The sequence below is a fragment of the Mesoplodon bidens genome, assembly GCF_964165515.1.
Source record: "Mesoplodon bidens genome assembly, chromosome: 15".
NCBI lineage: Eukaryota > Metazoa > Chordata > Mammalia > Artiodactyla > Ziphiidae > Mesoplodon > Mesoplodon bidens.
Genome location: NC_138171.1, coordinates 82200871 through 82222419, shown reverse-complemented (window position 1 = coordinate 82222419; position 21549 = coordinate 82200871). Strand labels below are relative to the sequence as shown.

Here is a 21549-nt window from a genome sequence, read left to right as displayed (position 1 = left end):
CCTACAAGTAATTTATTCTTCTTTTCTGCCAACCCAACAATTTGAATAAAATTACTGAACTCTGTTCTATTTTAAATTATTCAAAACGTTTTTCCCCGAGAAAAATGTAAAAAAAGGGTCTCTTTGGTGGAAAGGTACTACATAAATCCAGTGAATACATAAAAAGTGTTAGAATTATACAGGTTATGTAGAGTCTACATAGCTATAAATATGCTATGTAGAGTTTAGTAGTTATGCTGTATAAATTAAGAACCTTAAAGATATACTTGCCCCAAGATATGGCAGAGGAAGAGCTAGACGTGATTGTAGGAACTTATCCTGTTCTGTGTTTCTCCAGACCTGGATAGTGCTTGTGTGTTTTACTTTTCTCATGTCGTGGTTTTGAAAACTGTTCACTGAGTCTGAGAGGTGCCAGCCTGTTCTAGATATGGGGGGACTAGCAGAGGATGGCTGGGTTTCCTGCTGGCAGGCTCGGTGGTGCCTTGAATGCTACAGGTTCGATGGTTAGTGGAAGAAGTAATGCGTTAAAGGAGGGAGGACAGGTCTTTCCAGATGAAAGCCTTTGAGTGCATGTGTCCTGGCTTCTTAAATCCAGGCATTTTCTTTCCAGGAGAAGAAAATAAATGCTGGGCAATGAATCCTCAATGCTGAGAAGTAGGGAAGAGAAGAACAGACAACTTCAAGAGTTTCACATTTCCTTTTACTATTACTTCTCTCTCCCTACTTTCCTACTGTGCCTTTGGAGAAAAAAGTCTTCTCTGAAAATGAAATGTACATGTTGATTCCCTCTTAGCTAATTTATGTAAGTTCAACAAAGCACTCATAAGTTATAGCTGTTTTTCTCTGACCTTACAGTTGAGTACCATTTGGGTATTCTTTTTTATTTTACTTTTTAAAGTAAGAACAAAAAATATGGTGAAAGGCCCAATTTTTCTTTACAAGAATTGATACTGATTTAATGGTATCAAGGAAAAAACTTCTCCTCAACCTGTGATGATATATATATATATACATATTTATTTATTTTGGGGATGGGAGATTGGGTGAAAGTAGGGAGGGATTTCAGAAGAAAACACTGAAGCCCTGAAGTCTGGCTTTCTAACGAGAACATTTTTACCTCGTCTTTGGTACCGTTCTGAAGCTCGTTAGCGTGTCAATGCCAACTGAAACGTGAATATTTGAAAGCTAGAGAATAAGTCGTCTTATGTTTGCAAGCCACGATTTAGCTGATGAACAGCTGATAACTGTATATTATCATGGTCCCAGCAGGTAGAAATTCGAAAACTCAATCCTCTCATTTCAGAGAGTAGGAAGCAGCCCTGCAGGGGATGAGTGCTGTGCCCTGGGCCCTGGGCCGGGCCTGCAGGCCCCTGGAGTCTGAGTCCACCCCAGCCAATTGCAGATGCAATCGTCGGTTGCTTTTATTTCAAGTGACAGCTGAGGCATCCCTCCTTCCCACTGCAGGGCGATTCTGGCTTGATACCCCGGATCTGCGAAGGGCTCTTCAGTCGGATAAACGAAACCACCAGATGGGATGAGGCGTCTTTTCGAACTGAAGTCAGGTAGGACCCATGGCCTGAGTAACTGAGTGTGAGCTTGATTTAAGGCACAAGGTGTGGATAAAGCCTTTGGATTCCTTAGGGGAGAGTCTGCCTCTCCTCCTCCTGTGCTGTGCCGGTTGGAAGGCAAGCTTAAAGCCCATACGTGTTCAGGGACTTCCTTGGGTACCATTTGGATTGGGGTTTGGGAGGCCGGTGGAGGCAACCCACCTTGGTCGGAAACTAACGAAGGATGCTCATCTCAAATGGAGTGAGCTTTCGACCTTTCAGTGTATACCCACTTGCCTTATTCTTTTATTTGAGTAGGATTTGTGTTATTCTTTATGTTGGTAGGATCACTATAAATCTAGTACTTAAATAAATCTGGGTGGTTGAGGTGTTTTTACCTCCTTGAACTTAACCCTGTGTGGGGAGGCAGTTTCGTCAGTGGTTTGGGGGCAGACGTGGCAATCAAGGGTTCTCCTGGCTGCCTGACCCCGCAGAGGCTGTGAGGCCTTGGATAGGTTGTTTAAATCACCCTGAGCCTCTATTGCCTAACCTGTAAAATGGAGATAATAGTAGTACCTACCTCTGGGCTCTTGTAGGGATTAAATGAAATAATCCACGTAAAGTGCTGTACCTGATACATGGTTACCACCCATAAATGTATGTTGCTGCTGTTATTGTTGTTGTTATTAATGTCTGAAATCATCTTACTGAATTCAACTCTATTTGAAACTTTTAGCTACTTAGAAATTTATAATGAACGTGTGAGAGATCTACTTAGACGGAAGTCATCCAAAACCTTCAATTTAAGAGTCCGTGAGCATCCAAAAGAAGGACCTTATGTTGAGGGTAAGAGTGAATGTTTTCACAGCCCTATTCTTCTTGGGAATTTTTGTAAAAGTAATAGTTTCAGAGAAAAAAGTGTAGGCTAATGGCGAGATTTAAAAAATTCATTTTTGGGGCCTCCCTGGTGGCGCAGTGGTTGAGAGTCCGCCTGCCGATGCAGGGGATACGGGTTCGTGCCCCGGTCTGGGAGGATCCCATATGCCGCGGAGCGGCTGGGCCCGTGAGCCATGGCCGCTGGGCCTGCGCGTCCGGAGCCTGTGCTCCGCAACGGGAGAGGCCACAACAGTGAGAGGCCCGCATACCGCAAAAAGAAAAAAAAAAAAAAAAAAAAAAAAAAAAAAATTCATTTTTGGGATCATTATAGTAAAAATTGCATGTGCTGGTCATTTCACGACGTTCATTTAATGCGTTTATACTTCACTGGGCATTTGGTGATTTTGTGGGGCTTGCCAGTAGATTTCCTCTGGCCTTAAGATCTCCAGAAACTTGTTTTTTCCAAGTTCCCAGGCAAGATAAGCAGCCCTACAGCCTGTCTCTTTAAATGGCCTTGCATTTTAGCAGTGTGTTTTTACTGACCTTGATGGTAACATGATTATAGGGCGACTCTGAGACCTCTCGCCTTTGGGAAGGTTGTTTGCAGGTTCCTGTGCTGTGTTCTTGTTTGTGTTGTGCTACACTAGTTGTGTCGCGGTCCTTTGTGAGGACTGTCCCAGGGAATGACGGGTGAAGGGCTGGCCCTTGCGAATTATTTAAAAAATAGGCTGGACTGAAGGCTGTCTTTGGAATAGAACAGTCAGCTCTACACACTTCTCTGTATACGGCTGCTGAGTTAAGGCTGGCCTGTAAGAATCGCACACAGGTCGGCTTTCCTGTGGCTATTGTCATTCCTGTGTGTCTCGCTGGAGGCAAGGCTGCGAACTGGTCATGGATTTAAAGATGTTCCTGTTTCCGTTGTCTTTTTTACCTGGTTATACCGGGTGCACCAACAGGTCCTCATCTGCATTTTAGTAAATTTGCAATTGAACTTTTGCTTTTTAATGCCCAAAGTGAAATGTGTGACTATGTATTTGTTCTGTGGAGCGTGGGATAACTATTATTGTTAATAGTTTTTAGCCTAACTGTGCCTTCGTGTTTTCCCTTTAACTGTCTTATCAGATGTTAAAACATATTACAAAGCTGCGTTTGTGACGAGACAGAATAATCAAGCAGGGTGAAACATCCAGAATCTGGTGTAGATACTTAATGGGGATTTAGTTTCTAATAAATCTGCTATTCAAACTTTGGGGGAATATGGGTTATTAAGCTGTCTAGGAAGAAAAAAAAAGTAAATTGGTACCGGAGCTCAGTTTTTATACTAGGGTAAATGGCAAATGGATCAAAGATTTAAATGTAAAAAGTGACATAATGACTGCAAGAAACCCTGGATTACTTTTTTTTCCTAGAAATTTGGAGAAGGGAAGGCTTTTAAAATTTTTTACTTAAAATCCAGACGCCATGAAATAAAAGTGTTAAATTTGAAATGGTGAAACAAAACAAAACAGAAAACCAACTTTACACTTGGCAGAAACACCAGAAGCAAAGTAAAAAGACAGTTTACAATGTGGAGGGAATACTTTCAATTCAAGTTTCAGACAAAGAACTTGCTAAGTCTAATATATAAAGAGCTCCTATAACTTAATAAGGGCAGCTCCAAAACCAAGGAGAAAAATGAACAAAGAATGTGACTAGATTGTCCACAGAAATGGAAATACTGATGATTTTTAAATGGAGGAAAGAAGGCTCAGCCTCATAATCAGAGAAAAGCAAAATAAAAATTCTTCAAGCTAGCATCTGTTAACTGTCCCGGCAGATGTAAGGAACCTGGTAAGACAGTGTTGAGAGACAGTCTTATACTTTGTTACTGCTGGGTGTAAAGTGCCTTCTATGGAGGACAATTTTGCGATATCCATCAAAATTTCAAATGTGCTTTCATCTAGCAATTCCACCTCTTAAGAATTTATTTTGCAGAAATATTCACATATATTCGCAAAAACCGAAATACAAGATTATTTTCAGCAGCGTTACTTGTGTTGGAAGCAAACTCTCAACAACCTCTATAGTCTCAATAGGAGACTGTTGGTTACGGTACATGCATAGAATCGAATGCTGTGCAGCCATAAAAATGAATGAATGGAGGATCACTTTAACTGATACAGAATATTCTTCAATGTATTATTACACAGAAAAAAGCAGGATGCGAAACAATGTGTATGGTATGCTACTATGTATAAAAGGGGAAAAAAAGATGGCTTAATATATATGTAATTGCCTGTATACATATAGGTTATTTCTGGAAGGGTCTGGAGAAGCTAATAATGTTGGATTGCCTGACAAAAGGGGAAGTTGGGAGTGGGTTATTGGATGGGGGAGGGGGAAGACCCTTTAGATAGTATACTTTTTGTAGCCTTTGATTTTAGAACCATATGAATGTTTCCCAACAAATGAATGGAAAGTTTCTTTAAAAGGGATTTAAAAGAATGTGTGTTTTGCATGGAGATAGTGTTTATATTTCCCTGGCTACGATTAGTGCTAATGAGGTTGATGAAGATAGCTCACAGTTATCCTAAATACCATATGCGATAGGTATGCGTTATCAGGATTGGTGACCAACGCTCCGTGAGGTTAAGTGACTTGTTCACAACCGTGAAAGTCCACTAGTCAGCCGCAGAGCCTGGACTTGACCCCAGACAGCCCAGCTCCTGAGTCTGCGTTATAAACCACCACAGATTTCTACAGTCATGTATTATTTCATAGAGGTACATTTCTTCTTCCATTTACTAGATACTGGGGAGATTTCTTCACCCCCCGCCTTTTTTTTTTTTTTTTTTAGATTTATCCAAACATTTAGTACAGAATTACGGTGATGTCGAAGAGCTTATGGATGCAGGAAACATCAATCGGACCACCGCCGCCACAGGGATGAATGATGTCAGCAGCAGGTCTCACGCCATCTTCACCATCAAGTTCACGCAGGTGAGGGCAGCTGTGGGGAGGGCTGGCTCTGTCCCTGAGGGCTTTCCCTGCTGATTGGCACCAGCTGAGGACCGATCTGTGGTGAGCCAGGAGAAGCAGAGGCGGCCAACTGCCGTTTTCTTGTTCATTAGACTTGAACGTGTGCTGTGTGCTGATTTCTCCGCGGTTACATTTGAAATGCAACCTGATGGACACCCGTAAGAAATATTTAGCAGGCTTCTGCCATGTGCTAGACATTAAAAAACTTGCTTTGTGCTTAATTAAGTCAAAGTTTTCATTGTTGCCAGCTCTGTGGGAGATAACGGGGTTGCCGGTCAGAGTAGCTGGAGGCCGAGGTAACTCATCATGGTCCATTATGGCTCTGTGGACCGCAGTGCTGCTTGTGATTATTAGAGTGATATTAAAGGACAAGGGACATCTTTAAGTGTTAATGTAGGAATTCATTATGATCTGGAGGTGGAGCACATTTTGAACGTGTGTGTAAATGACTCAGGGCAAATACGTTAACACCGAGACCGGTGGAACGGATGAACATAAAGGTGTTGGGTCCTCTCAGTGCTTCGCACTTGTTAGGAGTTTGGAGAGGACCTGGCCTGTATTAACCATTGAACACATCAGATAGAAAAACTTAACCTTTCATTAATGAGGAGGCTCAGGGAGCAAAGAAGATGAAAAAATTCTCTAGGATCAGTCGGAACAACTCCTGATAAATTTTCTACAGATTTGCCTTTCTTTAGACCTTTTCTTTTTTTTTTTTTTTTTTTTTTTTGCGGTACGCGGGCCTCTCACTGTTGTGGCCTCTCCCGTTGCGGAGCACAGGCTCCAGACGTGCAGCCTCAGCGGCCATGGCTCACGGGCCCAGCCTCTCCGTGGCACGTGGGATCTTCCTGGACCAGGGCACGAACCCGCGTCCCCTGCATTGGCAGGCGGACTCTCAACCACTGCACCACCAGGGAAGCCCTAGACCTTTTCTTTTGATTTACTGTAGTTTACTGGTTTTTTCCTCCTGTTTTCTGGTTAATGTGGATTAGGATGTGGCCGTCCCTAGTTTCTAAGAGGCTTGCTGTTCGATCACAATATGGTAATTTCTTTTTGGCGTTTTGGTTCAGACTGTAAAACGTAGGTTAAAAGTCTTTGGGAAAGTAAAATTTCTGTAGAATTCAGAATCAAGGAATACAGAATTTAAGATTTTCACTATTTTATAATTGTGAAACAAATCGAATTTTAACATCGAATAATGGCTGAGTGATCTTTCAGATATTGTCTATATTTATCATATTTTGGAAAGCCATTGTGCTTGTAATGTTGCAGATTTTAGATGAGAACAAAACTAATTATTTGTTTACTTATATTTTTCTTTGTGGAATGCCCCTCAGGGCCTAGTTTCCTCATCTGCCATGGTCAGACTCAACCCTTTTGAGAATGGCAGTGATTTGGGTAATGGAATCCGTAGTTGTTCAGAAAGTTTAGGAATCACATATGGTAGGCTTCTCTTATATTCCATTTAATTTTTGTCATCAGGAAGAAGGCCAATGAAACAACAAAATTAAAATAAAAAATCTACCCTGAGAGATCACAGTGAGGAGTGGAAAATAATTAGAATTCGTGTTATAAACACATAAAACATAAAAAATGTTATATAAACATATAAACATTGGGGCTCTTTATACCTCTTCCACTTTGCCTTTCTATTTCACCACAGGCAAAATTTGATTCTGAAATGCCATGTGAAACCGTGAGTAAGATCCACTTAGTCGATCTTGCCGGAAGTGAGCGGGCAGATGCCACTGGTGCCACCGGGGTCCGGCTGAAGGAAGGGGGGAACATCAACAAATCCCTCGTGACTCTGGGAAATGTCATTTCTGCCTTAGGTGGGTTCATACTTGTCCGCTGCCTCTTCTCGTTCTTGGTGGTGTCATAGTAGCGCGGAGCACTTAGGTTTAATGTTTGTGTCACAAACCGGAGTAATAGCCTCGAGGTTTTTTGAAGCCGAATTAGAGGAAAAAATCTTTAATGATTGTCTTTAACTTTCCCCCCCTTTTCTTTTTCTCCTACAGCTGATTTATCTCAGGATGCAGCAAACCCTCTTGTAAAGAAGAAGCAAGTTTTTGTGCCTTACAGGGATTCTGTTTTGACTTGGTTGTTAAAAGATAGCCTTGGAGGAAACTCTAAAACTATCATGATTGCCAGTAAGAATTTTAAGTTCTTTTTCTTCAGCATACAGTGTTTCGTGTGAATTAACTGTAACTACTGAAGTTTAAAGTGTCTCATTAGGAAATAGCACCTTTTTATTAAAAAAAGAAAAAGTTTTTCTGTTCTGAAGAAAAGCACCTACTGTGATCCAGTCTACAGGATTGTATTATTGACTCTTTTTCCCTCTTCCTAGTTACATTAACTTGCCATGTTCTTGGTTATGCAAGCCGATGTCCATGCGGAATGATTCTTAGCTTTGCTGAAAGAACAGGACAGAAACTTCTAATGCTGCTAACTCGTGGGAGAAAATCATTGTAGGGACATAGAGTAAAAATAACCCCACTTTGTTTTTTTCTATTTCAAAGCAGAAAATATGGAATTTAAAATTAAGAATCGAGAGGAAAAGGCCCAGTAAATCTAGCAAATAATAACAGTGATATATGTCTATCTTTTCACTAATTAACAGGAAGAAGCAGAAAAGAGGGAAAAAATGTGCAAAGGGGAGGTAACTGTTGAGGAGAACTCAAAAATGCTTTCCCTCCTAACCACACCCCTGCCCCGACACCTCTCCATGTCCCCGTGTCTCCCTACACCCATGCCATGGAGTCCCTGTGGAGGCAAGGGCTCTACCTGGGGGTATGCACCCCAGACGTGGTTGTGTAGTCAGTTAAGCCCGGAAGTTTGTCGGGGTTGGGGTGTGATTGATTAACCAGAGCTTTAGGCAGAAAAGAATTAGCTGATCTACTGACTCTTTTAAAAAATTATCGTGCTCTGGAGTTTTACAGGTGGTAGGTTTTGCCAGAACTTTTAAAAGGATTTAAATTTCTACTTTACATTGGAAGCGTACATAGTTTTGAAATCCTCTTCTTATATTTTCAACGGAGAAAACTCCCTAAGTTGCAGAGGAGATTTGGTTAGATGGCTGATTCTAAACTTAAAAAGAGCGAAATGGCATTTAATTTGGTATAGTGAGCACTTTTCCTATGAGTCCTAGATAATTTTTAATATTCATGACTGTGGCAATGAATATTTAGTCTATCCAATGACCTGGGGTTAATCTGACTTTTAAATTACAAACCAACTTTGTGTTAAATGAAACGGAGCACCGGATAAATTACTTTTTTTTTTCACAGCCATTTCACCTGCTGATGTCAATTATGGAGAAACCCTAAGTACTCTTCGCTATGCAAATAGAGCCAAAAACATCATCAACAAGCCTACCATTAATGAGGACGCCAACGTCAAGCTCATCCGTGAGCTGCGAGCCGAAATAGCCAGGCTGAAAATGCTGCTTGCTCAAGGGAATCAGGTTGGCTTTTTCTGAGACTTATGGGTAATTTTCTTTGAGTAATGGCACTAATTTCTAGACCTTAATGAGGCACTTGTCTCCGTGGTTGTATTGATTTGAGTAAATAAGTGCTAAGTAAAGCTTTGAATGAGTTCGCCAGCCTCTCCTTTACAGCACGCTCCCGTTGGCCTTTGCATTCATTATGTGCTCCGTGTGTAAGATTTTATCCACTAAACCCAAAATGATTAACTATCTAATAGTTATCAATTATGGGTGGAAATTTAGCATGCAATAGGATTAGCAACATCATCTCCATTAGTGGAAGGAAATCGAGGGGCTTGAGTAATGTTTAAGATTCTACCCAAGCATTTTATGACTTGAAAATGTACTTTAACAGAATGAAAGACTCGTTTGAGCACCTTCCTGAATCTCTGTTTTGTATTGCCTGTTACAGAAGTGGTTATGGTGATACAGGGACACGTGTGACATCCCTGTGGCCTGGCTCAGGCGATTTCCCTGGGCTTGATTGTTGAAACTGCCTCACTTCAGGATCTCTTGGGGTTTTCGTGAAGGAGCCTTGCCCTTTGGTGTTTTTCACAGAAAACTTCCTTATAATCTGCATGGTGCACGTACCGACCTGCATTCTGTGCTCATAGTGTGGTCCGTGCTGTTAGGTTTGGATACTGTTGTGAGAATCAAGGAGCACTTTTCATTTATTTATTTTTAATTCTATTTATTTATCTATTTTTTCCCTGTTCAAACTTTATTCTTTTTTTTTAATTTTAATTTTAAATATTTATTTATTTATTATTTATTTTCGTCTGCGTTGGGTCTTCGTTGCTGCGCATGGGCGTTCTCTAGTTGTGGCGAGCGGGGGCTACTCTTCGTTGTGGTGTGTGGGCTTCTCATTGCGGTGGCTTCTCGTTGTGGAGCATGGGCTCTAGGCACGCGGGCTTCAGTAGTTGCGGCACGTGGGCTCAGTAGTTGTGGCTCGCGGGCTTTAGAGCGCAGGCTCAGTAGTTGTGACGCGCGGGCTTAGTTGCTCCGCGGCATGTGACATCTTCCTGGACCAGGGCTTGAACCCATGTCCCCTGCATCGGCAGGCAGATTCTTAACCACTGCACCACCAGGGAAGTCCCTTAATTTTAACTTTTATTGGAGTATAGTTGCTTTACAGTGTTGTGTTAGTGTCTGCTGTGCAGCAAAGTGAATCAGTTATATGTATACATGTATTCCCTCTTTTTTAGATTTTCTTCCCATTTAGGTCACCACAGAGCATTGAGAGTTCCCTGTGCTGTACAGCAGGTTCTCGTTAGTTATCTGTTTTATACATAGTAGTGTATATGTGTCAGTCCCAATCTCCCAGTTCATCCCATCCTCCCCCATTTGGTATCCACACATTTGTTCTCTACATCTCTGTCTCTATTTCTGCTTTGCAAATAAGTTCATTTGTACCATTTTTCTAGATTCCAAGGAGCACTTTTGAAAACGTTTGAGTTAGGGAGTTCCCTGGCGGTCCAGTGGTCAGGATTCGGTGCTTTCACTATTGTGGCCCTGGTTCAGTCCTGGTTGCGGAATTAAGATCCCATAAGTTACATGGTGTGGCAAAAAACAAAAAAAAAAGAAAATTTAGGCTAAATTGGAGTTAGAAATAAACAAAGATACAGTTCTTCCCATTTTCCTAACCCATGAATGGATGTCTGAAGTGTATCATTAAAAAAACCCAAAGCTTTTCTTTAAATGCACACTGCTCTCTCCAGAGCAGCTTTCCCTTCAGGAACATATGGCCCTCGAAGTCCTTGACATCCCGTGAGTGGTTTGACCTGTGAGAATATCGACAGGCCGAGAACCTTGCTGAGTCTCCTGAGTCCTGGAACACACCCAACGGTGCTGTCCTGTAAGCTGGTGGACTGCAGTGGGCCAGGAGTTGCTCTGCACCTAAAAATATCTCCACGTACATTGTACTTTTTTTTTTTTTTTTGCGGTACGCGGGCCTCTCACTGTTGTGGCCTCTCCTGTTGCGGAGCACAGGCTCCGGACGCGCAGGCTCAGCAGCCATGGCTCGCGGGCCCAGCCGCTCTGCGGCATGTGGGATCTTCCCGAACCGGGACACAAACCTGTGTCCCCTGCATCGGCAGGCGGACTCTCAACCACTGCGCCACCAGGGAAGCCCCCATTGTACTTTTTGATGTGGAGCTTTCCCGTGTGTGAAAAGAAACTGTCAGCACAAAGAGTCCAGCTGCACGTGATGTTGTCAGGCTTGAATCACTTATGACACGAGCCACAATTGTCATTTTTATTTATACCCCTTGTTACTGGGATCTTTTTTCAATGTTTTAACAACATTTATCTGAAGTAAATGTGTAAGGATCATCCAGACTACTACATGTGAAGGGAAGAACTTGGAAAATTCTTGGTTTAACTTCTTGTACTTAATATGTTAATAAGCTATGAGAAAAGAAAGATCAGCCTTTTAAAATTAAACTGAGGAAATCCTCGAAAGGAGCTTTATCACATGGACAGAAAAACTTTATTAAAACTTTTACACATTCTGTCTGAGGAACGTCTTCAGAGGTGTTGTATATGCCAGTTGCCTTATACTTTGTGATCTTTTGTTGTCTTGTTTCTTTCATAGCCAAAGACCACCACAGTCATTAAAGGATTATTTTTGTTACTGTAGTTTGGGGGTGAGGATGGAAAAGATAGTTGTCTGTTTTAGGATAAACTGAAGATAAAATTCTTTGATAAATTTAATACATTACAATAAAAACAAGAGTCCAATTTAAAATAATTTATCACACCGTGAAGCTAAAAATTGTTGTGAGACAATACAGGCTTATCCAAAATTAATTAAATTTGTGATGCCCAATAAAATAAGCAAGTGTTTTTTTTTTTTAAATAAAGGTAACATTCACAAGTTTCTTATTTATTTATTTATTTATTGGCTGCGTTGGGTCTTTGTTGTTGCGCATGGGCTTTCTCTAGTTGTGGTGAGCGGGGGCTACTCTTTGTTGCGGTGCGTGGGCTTCTTATTGTGGTGGCTTCTCTTGTTGCAGAGCACGGGCTTCTAGGCGTGTGGGCTCTAGAGCGCAGGTTCAGTAGTTGTGGCGCATGGGCTTAGTTGCACTGCGGCATGTGGGATCTTCCCGGACCAGGGCTTGAACTCATGTCCCCTGCATTGGCAGGTGGATTCTTAACCACTGTGCCACCAGGAAAGTCCAGCAGGTGTCCTTAAGTGTAAATTTTTCTAGTGACATTGCTCTATTCCCACAATATCCTATTCCAGATGCTGCCATGATTCACTGAAAATGCTACTCATATCAGAGTTCTATTTCGGGGTTATTTGTTTAAGTACAGGCAAATAAAAGCTCCTACTTTTAATAATTTTATTTTCCTATGCAGAATGCCATGTGTATCAGAGTTTCAAAGCACAGTTTAAGTACGGCAAAAGATTCTGACACGTATTTGCTTCTCCTACTACATAGATTACAGACATACAGATATATATGTAGTGGTTTGTATTCACACATATATGTATATATACATACATGTGAACTCTTCATTGAAGAATTATACATATTATAAGTATACGTATCAGTGAATTTTCACAAGCCGCATTCACCCATCTAACCTGCATTCCATCAAGAAACAGAGCGTTACCAGCGCCCTAGAAACTCCTCTTCATGTTCCTTTCCCAGTACTGCCTGCCCTTCCCCTCAAGGGTAACCTCTCTCCTGACTTCTTAAGGCAGAGGTTGGTTTTCAGTTTTGCCTATTTTTGTTCTTCATATAAATGTAATCATGTCGTATATACTCTTGCTCTCACTTTTACATAAGATCAAATTTATGGAATTTAAAAACATAGGCAGGGAGATTGGTTCAGGATGGCAGAATAGAGGATGTTCTCTCACCCCCTCTTGCCAGAGCACCGGAATCACAACTAACTGCTGAACAATCATCAGCAGGAAGACACTGGAACTCACCAAAAAAGATACCCCACATCCAAAGACAAAGGAGAAGCCACAGTGAGATGGTACGAGAGGCACAATCACAATAAAATCAAGTCCCATAACTGCTGGGTGGGTGACTCACAGACTGGAGAAACTTATACCACAGAAGTCCACCCACTGGAGTGAAGGTTCTGAGCCCCACGTCAGGCTTCCCAACCTGGGGATCCGGCAACGGGAGGAGGAATTCCTAGAGAATCGGACTTTGAAGGTTACTGGGATTTGATTGCAGGACTTTGACAGGACTGGGGGAAACAGAGACTCCACTCTTGGAGGGCACACACAGAGTAGTATGCGCATCGGGACCCATGGGAAGGAGCAGTGACCCCATAGCAGACTGAACCAGACCTACCTGCTAGTGCTGGAGGGTCTGCTGCAGAGGTTGGGGTTGGCTGTGTCTCATGGTGAGGACAAGGACACTGGCAGCAGAAATTCTGGGAAGTTCTCCTTGGCGTGAGCCCTCCCAGAGAAGACTCAAATCAATAAAATTAGAAATGAAAAAGGAGAAGTTACAACAGACACCACAGAAATACAAAGCATCCCAAGAGACTACTACAGGCAACTTCTGTACCAATAAAATGGACAACCTGGAAGAAATGGACAAATTCTTAGGAAGGTATAACCTTCCAAGACTGAACCCGGAAGAAACAGAAAATATGAACAGACCAATCACAAGTAATGAAATTGAAACTGTGATTAAGAATCTTCCAACAAACAAAAGTCCAGGATCAGATGGCTTCACAGGTGAATTCTATCAAACATTTAGAGAAGAGCTAACACCATCCTTCTCAAACTCTTCCAAAAAATTGCAGAGGAAGGAACACTCCCAAACTCATTCTATGAGGCCACCATCACCCTGATACCAAAACCAGACAAAGACACTACAAAAAAAGAAAATTACAGACCAATATCACTGATGAATATAGATGCAAAAATCCTCAACAAAATACTAGCAAACAGATTCCAACAACACATTAAAAGGATCATACACCATGATCAAGTGGGATTTATCCCAGGGATGCAAGGATTCTTTAATATATGCAAATCAATCAATGTGATACACCATATTAACAAATTGAAGAATGAAAACCATATGATCCTCTCAATAGATGCAGAAAAGGCTTTGACAAAATTTAACACACATTTATGATAAAAACTCTCCAGAAAGTGGGCATAGAGGGAACCTACCTCAACATAATAAAGGCCATATACGACAACCCCAGAGCAAACATCATTCTCAATGGTGAAAAACTGAAAGGATTTCCTCTAAGATCAGGAACAAGACAAGGATATCCACTCTCACCACTATTATTCAACACAGTTTTGGAAGTCCTAGCCATGGCAATCAGAGAAGAAAAAGAAATAAGAGGAATACAAATTGGAAAAGAAGAGGTAAAACTGTCACTGTTTGCAGATGACATGATACTATACATAGAGAATCCTAAAGATGCCACCAGAAAACTACTAGAGCTAATCAATGAATTTGGTAAAGTTGCAGGATACAAAATTAATGCACAGAAATCTCTTGCATTCCTAAACACTAATGATGAAAAATCTGAAAGAGAAATTAGGAAACACTTCCATTTACCACTGCAACAAAAATAATAAAATACTTAGGAGTAAATCTACCTAGGGAGACAAATGACCTGTATGCAGAAAACTATAAGACACTGATGAAAGAAATTAAAGGTGATACCAACAGATGGAGAGATATACCATGTTCTTGGATTGAAAGAATCAATATTGTGAAAGTTACTATATTACCCAAAGCAATCTACAGATCCAATGCAATCCCTATCAAATTACCAGTGGCATTTTTTTTTTTACAGAACTAGAACAAAGAATCTTAAAATTTGTATGGAGACACAAAAAACCCCGAATAGCCAAAGCAGTCTTGAGGGAAAAAAACAGAGCTGGAGGAATCAGACTCCTTTACTTCAGACTATACTACAAAGCTACAGTAATCAAGACATTATGGTACTGGCACAAAAACAGATATAGATCAATGGAACAGTATAGAAAGCCCAGAGATAAACCCACACACCTATGGTCAACTAATCTATGACAAAGGAGGCAAGGACATACAATGGAGAAAAGACAGTCTCTTCAGTAAGGGGTGCTGGGAGAACTGGACAGCTACATGTAAAAGAATGAAATTAGAACACTCCCTAACACCATACACAAAAATAAACTCAAAATGGATTAGAGACCTAAATGTAAGACCAGACAGTATAAAACTGTTAGAGGTAAACATAGGAAGAACACTCTGACATAAATCACAGCAAGATCTTTTTTGATCCACCTCCTAGAGTAATGGAAATAAAAACAAAAATAAACAAATGGGACCTACCGAAACTTAAAAGCTCTTGCAAAGCAAAGGAAACTACAAACAAGACGAAAAGACAACCCTCAGAATGGGAGAAAATATTTGCAAAGGAATCAACGGACAAAGGATTAATCTCCAAAATATATAAACAGCTCATGCAGGTCAAATGAAGAAAACAAACAACCCAATCCAAAAATGGGCAGAAGACCTAAATAGACATTTCTCCAAAGAAGACATACAGATGGCCAAGAGGCACATGAAAAGCTGCTCAACATCACTAATGATTAGAGAAATGCAAACCAAGACTACAATGAGGTATCACCGCACACCGGTTAGGATGGGCATCATCAGAAAATCTACAAACAACAAATGCTGGAGAGGGTGGGGAGAAAAGGTTACCCTCTTGCACTGTTGGTGGGAATGTAAATTGATACAGCCACTATGGAGAGCAGTATGGAGGTTCCTTAAAAAACTAAAAGTAGAATTACCATATGACCGAGCAATCTTACTACTGGGCATATACCCAGGGAAAACCATAATTCTAAAAGACACATGCACCCCAGTGTTCACTGCAGCACTATTTACAATAGCCAGTTCCTGGAAGTAATCTAAATGCCCATCGACAGATGAATGGATAAAGAAGATGTGGTACATATATACAATGGAATATTACTCAGCCATAAAACGGAACGAAATTGCCTCATTTGTAGAGATGTGGATGGATCTAGAGACTGTCACACAGAGTGAAGTAAGTCAGAAAGAGAAAAACAAATATCGTATATTAGCACATACATGTGGAACCTAGAAAAATGGTACAGATGAACCAGTTTGCAGGGCAGAAATTGAGGCACAGATGTAGAGAACAAGCGTATGGACAGCAAGCGGGGAAAGTGGCTGGGGGTGGTGGTGCTGTGATGAATTGGGAGACTGGGATTGACATATATACACTAATATGTATCAAATGGATAACTAGTAAGAACCTGCTGTGTAAAAAAATAAATAAAATTCAAAAAAATAAAGAAACCAATGGAAAAAAAACTGTTCATTACTACTAGTCATTAAGGAAATGCAAATTAAAACCACAATGAAACACCATTACACACCTATGAGAATGGCTAAAGTTCAAAAAGCACTCACACTTGGCAAAGTGCTGATGGGGTTGGAGAGCAAATATACATTGCTGCCGGGAGTGCGAAATGGTGCAGCCACTCTGGAGAACAGTTTGGCAGTTTCTTACCAAGTAAATGTACACTCACCATATGACCCATCAGTCCCTCTCTTGGGTGTTTACACTAGAAAAGTGAAATTTTCAGTTCACACAGAAATGTCACACACTGGAAACAATCCTAATGGCCCTCCAGTGGTGCATGAGTAAATAAACTGTGGTATATCCATACCATGGAATAAGTCAGCGATAAAAATGAAAGAACTGCTATTGATACAGCAGTAACTTGGATGAATCTCAAAGGCTTTATGCTGAGAAAAAGAAGCCAATGTCAGAAGATCCATTTATGTGACGTTCTCATAAAGCTTAGGGATAGTGGACGGATCAGGAGTTTCCAGAAGTTAGGGGTGGGAAGAGGTTGTGACAGCAAAAAGAGCACGGGGGGAGGTTTCTGGACTGGAGAATTGTTTTGTGTTCTGATTGTAGTGGTGGCTGCGTGAATCTAGACCTGTGTTAAAATTCATTGCATTGTGTACCAAAAAGTCAATTTTACTGTATGATAATTTTTTTTTTTTTTTTTTTTTTTTTCTTTTTGCAGTACGCGGGCCTCTCACTGTTGTGGCCTCTCCCGTTGCGGAGCACAGGCTCCGGACGCGCAGGCTCAGCGGCCATGGCTCACGGGCCCAGCCGCTCCGCGGCATATGGGATCCTCCCGGACCGGGGCACGAACCCGTATCCCCTGCATCGGCAGGCGGACTCTCAACCACTGCGCCACCAGGGAGGCCCCGATAATTTTTTTAAAGTAAAAGAAAACCAATTTTAATGAGTTGGAATTCAGTTGAATATGAAGCCTCATAGAATTTGCCATCTCTGTTTCTGTTGAATATAAAAAATTTTGAGCTGCTGAGTGTAAAAAATTTTGAATAAAAATATTTTTGGTGTATTTAAAAAAACCAAAAGAACACATAGACATGGGAAACCCAAGGGTTGCAGAGGTACTAGGGTGCTGGCCCATGATGAGGGCTGGGGAGGTGACAGGGTACAGGCAGCAGAGTTGCAGGACAGAGGGGGGAAAAAAGGGAAAGTGAGAACAATGACAAATTGAAGGGCCTTCCATGGGCCGGTGGGAGTGTGCCGTGCAGTGAACACTAGTGAACAAGTTACATCTGAGACCGTTTGTGTGATTCATCCACGTTGGTACATGGAGTTGTAGATCCATTTATGATCATTGCTGTATTGGATTCCATCATACAAGTATGTCCCAACTCATCTGTTCTATTGTTGATGGGCTTTTTGGGGCTATTAGTGCTGCTTTGGACTTTCTTTTGCCTGCCTTTTCAAGAATGTCCAGATGCATTTCTGTTAGGCTTATACCTCAGAGTGGAGTTCGTGTGTCAGAAGGGGTACATTATGTTCAGTTTTAGTAGATACTGCCAAATGATGTTTAAAAGTTGTCATACCAACTTATATTAGTATATGAAAATGCCGGTTCTAGTTGCTCCAGGTCCTTGCCAGTACTTGGTATTGTCTATTTTTCATCGTAGCCACTCTGTTGGAGCATCATGGTATCATAGAATGACTGGTTTGCACTCTTCAGATGATTCATGAAGTCGAGCATTTGACTATCTTGTCTTTTCACATGTCCTCTTTTGTTGTATTTCAAAGCAGACTGCTGCTTTGAATTTGGCACAGAGAAAATGTTAACTCTTCCCTCTTGAATGTGTCTGAAGATAACAAGAAAATTAAACAGTATAGAAATGAACTAAGCAAGAACAGTCCAGGAAACAAAGACCACAAGTGAGCAAGAGGAGGTGGAAGGATGATGGATTTCTCACTGTGTAGCCGGAGTCGCAGATACACTTCAAATAATAGCCGGATAATAGAAATGTCCTTACGTGTAAACTTTGAAGATAGGTACATCTCAGAGAGGGTCACAGTCAAAGCAGGTGATACGGTGTGTGTGAGAATGGGCAAAGGCCTACCAGGTAATTCAGGGGGAGAGAGAACAGTGCAGAAACAGCCTGATGTGAGCCTTAGAAAAAGCACTTTATCATGACAGAGAGTGCAATTCATAATTAAAATCAAATAGGAAGTCAGCTTTCATAAAAGAAAAAAAACCCAACACGACTGTAGGAGATGGCAGGAGACAGAGACCACACCCTCGCCACGGGGAACGTTAACTTCTCTGTCTCATTCCGTGAGTGCTCACCGGGCCAAGAATAAGTGAGGACGTAGCACATTTACGTGACATCGTGGAAGTTTGCTCTAATCAGTACAAACCAGGAGAAAAGATTGCCGACTCATACAACAAAAGACTACTTTCCTTATTATGAAAAGAGCTTCTATTAAAAAAAAAAAGATCACAACCTGACAGAAAAATGAACAAAGAATATGAGCGTGGTTCATAGAAAAGAGAGTTCGAAATGGCTTCTAAACCTGTGAACGTGTGCTTACTGTCACTTGCGATACGGTCAGTGCAGATCTGAAGCAATGAGTATATTCACGCACGTAGATATGGAGAGCATCATCAAGCTCTGTCTTTTACTGCATGGACATTACACCTCAAGGAGATGTCCTTTCCACCCATCAGCTGGGCAGAGATAAAACACTTGATCGCCCAGTGTGTGGGCACAGGTGGGAGCCGTGAGGTGGCTGCCTGTTGGTGGTGTTGATGTTGCTGACGTTCTGATGTAGTTTTCCTCTTGGTTTAACACAGGAACTTATTTAATCTGAGTATTATTTAACCCTGAACATTTGTCTTCTAAACAGACACCTTGCAAGGAATAATTTAATTGGAAATGGTTTAGTGTTACTAAAGATGTCTTTTAAAAGGACTTAGGTAGGTCTTTCTTTGCACGTGCCCCCAAATAATCGTCTGTATGCGTACATTGAGTCAGTGATTGTCTCCCGAGTTGATGATAATGGTCAGAATGTTTCGGCTCTGATTATAGACGAAAAACCCTAACAGCGGTGTCTGCACAATTAGCCATGTTATAAAGGGGTTACTAATTGTTCTGAAAATTGTCAACCATCTAATAAGCAATGCAGTCATAATAACACCTGCCACTGGTGCTTCTTCAGTGGAAAACATTTATGGAGTACCACCTGTGTACAAGATGACCCTCGAGGTGCAGTGGGGCGGGGGTGCGTTGTGGTGATGAGTTAACACAGCTCTTTCCCTTCACTCAGGATGACTTTACTAAGGGTTAACTAGCTGGCCTCCTTCTCTGTAAACCAGGTAAAAGTGGGACGCCAGCTTCATCACCAGACAGCATCTCTAATGATAACAGTGACCCCTAACAGGTGAATTGCAGCTGCATGAGGATGAACTGTTTGTAAACTCCTGTGAGAAACCGCAGCTCGGGGTTTCCCCGTGGGTGATGACTCTTGTTACTGGGTTTGTCCCTGGCGGGTCCTGGAGGTTGTGCCTCTGGTGTTGTTACAAGAGACGCTACCTCCTGTGGGGCCTGGGCTTCTCAGCCAAGGTGGGCACCATGTGCCCGTTTGAATCTGGACCTCTCAGGAGGGTCATAGGCAGTAGCTCCTGGGCTCGGCTGCGACCCTGCCCTTACTGCCGCAGCTCTGCTTTCTGCCCAGCAGACAGATGCCAAGCCTGGCCTACCGTGTCTTGTGAGTCTGAATGTTTAACTGAGCCGAAGATGACCACCTCATGGGTTATATTTGTTTGAATAGAAATTGAAAAGTAAATAATAATGAAAAAAATGTGACAGCCTCTGCGAAGGACACCTTGGCAATTAAAAGAAAAATCATACATGTAGATGACTCACACATGCCCTTGTAGGAGTTTGCTCTCTTGATACACAGCCACACATACTGTAGGCAACTGGTGTAAGATGTTCACTGTAGCTTCGCTGGTAAAGCAGAAGATGAGAAAAAACTGCATGTCCATTAAAAGGAAGGTACGGACATAAATTGTAGCATAGCCACACCATGGAGTATTCTACAGTGGAATTGGACTTGTTAGAAAGAATCAAGTGGACTGACTTGTACTGAATTTTCCCCAAGATAGTTTGTGAAGTGAAAAAGGCAATATTCAGAAGAGTGTCCCTGCTGTTGATGATTAGAAAAACAACACAAACATGCTCGCATACGCCCAGAATAACTGCACATTTACATAGCAGATTGGCTAAGAGAGGTTGCCTGTGGGGTGGGGAGGGAGGGAGGCCCCCTTCCTTTTTTTCTTGTGACATTGTCGGGAGCCCCGTGTCCCTGCCTCTCAGGTTATGAGTTACAAAGGCAGTTGGAGCCCCCATGCGCCCCGCCTGGTTGTGTTGGCCTCTCCCGTCTCTGCCTGCGTTGTCCCCCCAGGGCAAACCTGAATTTGATGTTTATCATTCTCATGTCAGTCTTTACATACCTTCGCAGCACAGATAGGGAAATGGACACACAGGTTGTGGTATAGTCATGCTGTACGCAGGATGTGATCCAGCGCTGATGATAAAGGAGTTTCATTTGCACGTGTCAGTGTGGATGAATCTCAGAAGCCTGTGGTTGGGCAAGACTTAGGCTTCTTTCTTTTTGAATGCGTACTTTGTATACATTCAAAACAGACGAATCCTTCAGGATCTAGGGATTTAGACTGTGTTTGAGTTTGATAAAATGTCAGCATGTTACATGTTTTTCTTTTTCCTTCTCTTTGCTGATTTGTGTTGCAGATGTAGTTTTACCAGGATGCCGTGGTTTTGAATAGTATGAGAAATGAAACCCATGGGTTAAAGATTTAGTGATGATTGACACTTTTTTTGGGGGGGTGTGGGACAATACTTCTTACCTCTGTTTCATAGTTTATTTGGCAAATTCCGATAATTTACAATATCATGGCTGGGTCCTTCCTCTAGATTACTGATGCTCACTAATTGCTTCTGTCTTTTTTGGTTTACATTGTAGATTGCCCTCTTGGACTCTCCCACAGCCTTAAGCATGGAGGAGAAACTTCAGCAGAATGAAGCCAGAGTAAGTGATACCTTGACTTGTTATTTTTTTGAGAAAATCATAGCTTTCACTATTTTAAGTGCATACTTTTTAGTACTTGCTGTTTGAGACTCATTTTGTTTCTATATGACACTTAACACTCCGCCCGCCCTCACCCCATTTTTAAAGAAGCACAGCAGTTGACTACCTGTGCATTTCATGTTCTCTGTGACTTAA

The 21549-nt window shown here is 41.6% G+C and overlaps 1 protein-coding gene across 1 annotated transcript in view; it reads left to right on the top strand.

Annotated features, from left to right (window-relative positions):
* Positions 1–21549, top strand: part of LOC308628709 (kinesin-like protein KIF16B) — a 295568-nt gene that overhangs the window by 44718 nt on the left and 229301 nt on the right. Inside the window, exons 5-11 of the mRNA XM_081255964.1 lie at positions 1465–1562; positions 2284–2393; positions 5260–5402; positions 7105–7273; positions 7460–7591; positions 8729–8904; positions 21289–21354. Of these exons, the coding sequence (XP_081112090.1) occupies positions 1465–1562; positions 2284–2393; positions 5260–5402; positions 7105–7273; positions 7460–7591; positions 8729–8904; positions 21289–21354 (894 nt within the window). The remainder of the gene's footprint in view (positions 1–1464; positions 1563–2283; positions 2394–5259; positions 5403–7104; positions 7274–7459; positions 7592–8728; positions 8905–21288; positions 21355–21549) is intronic.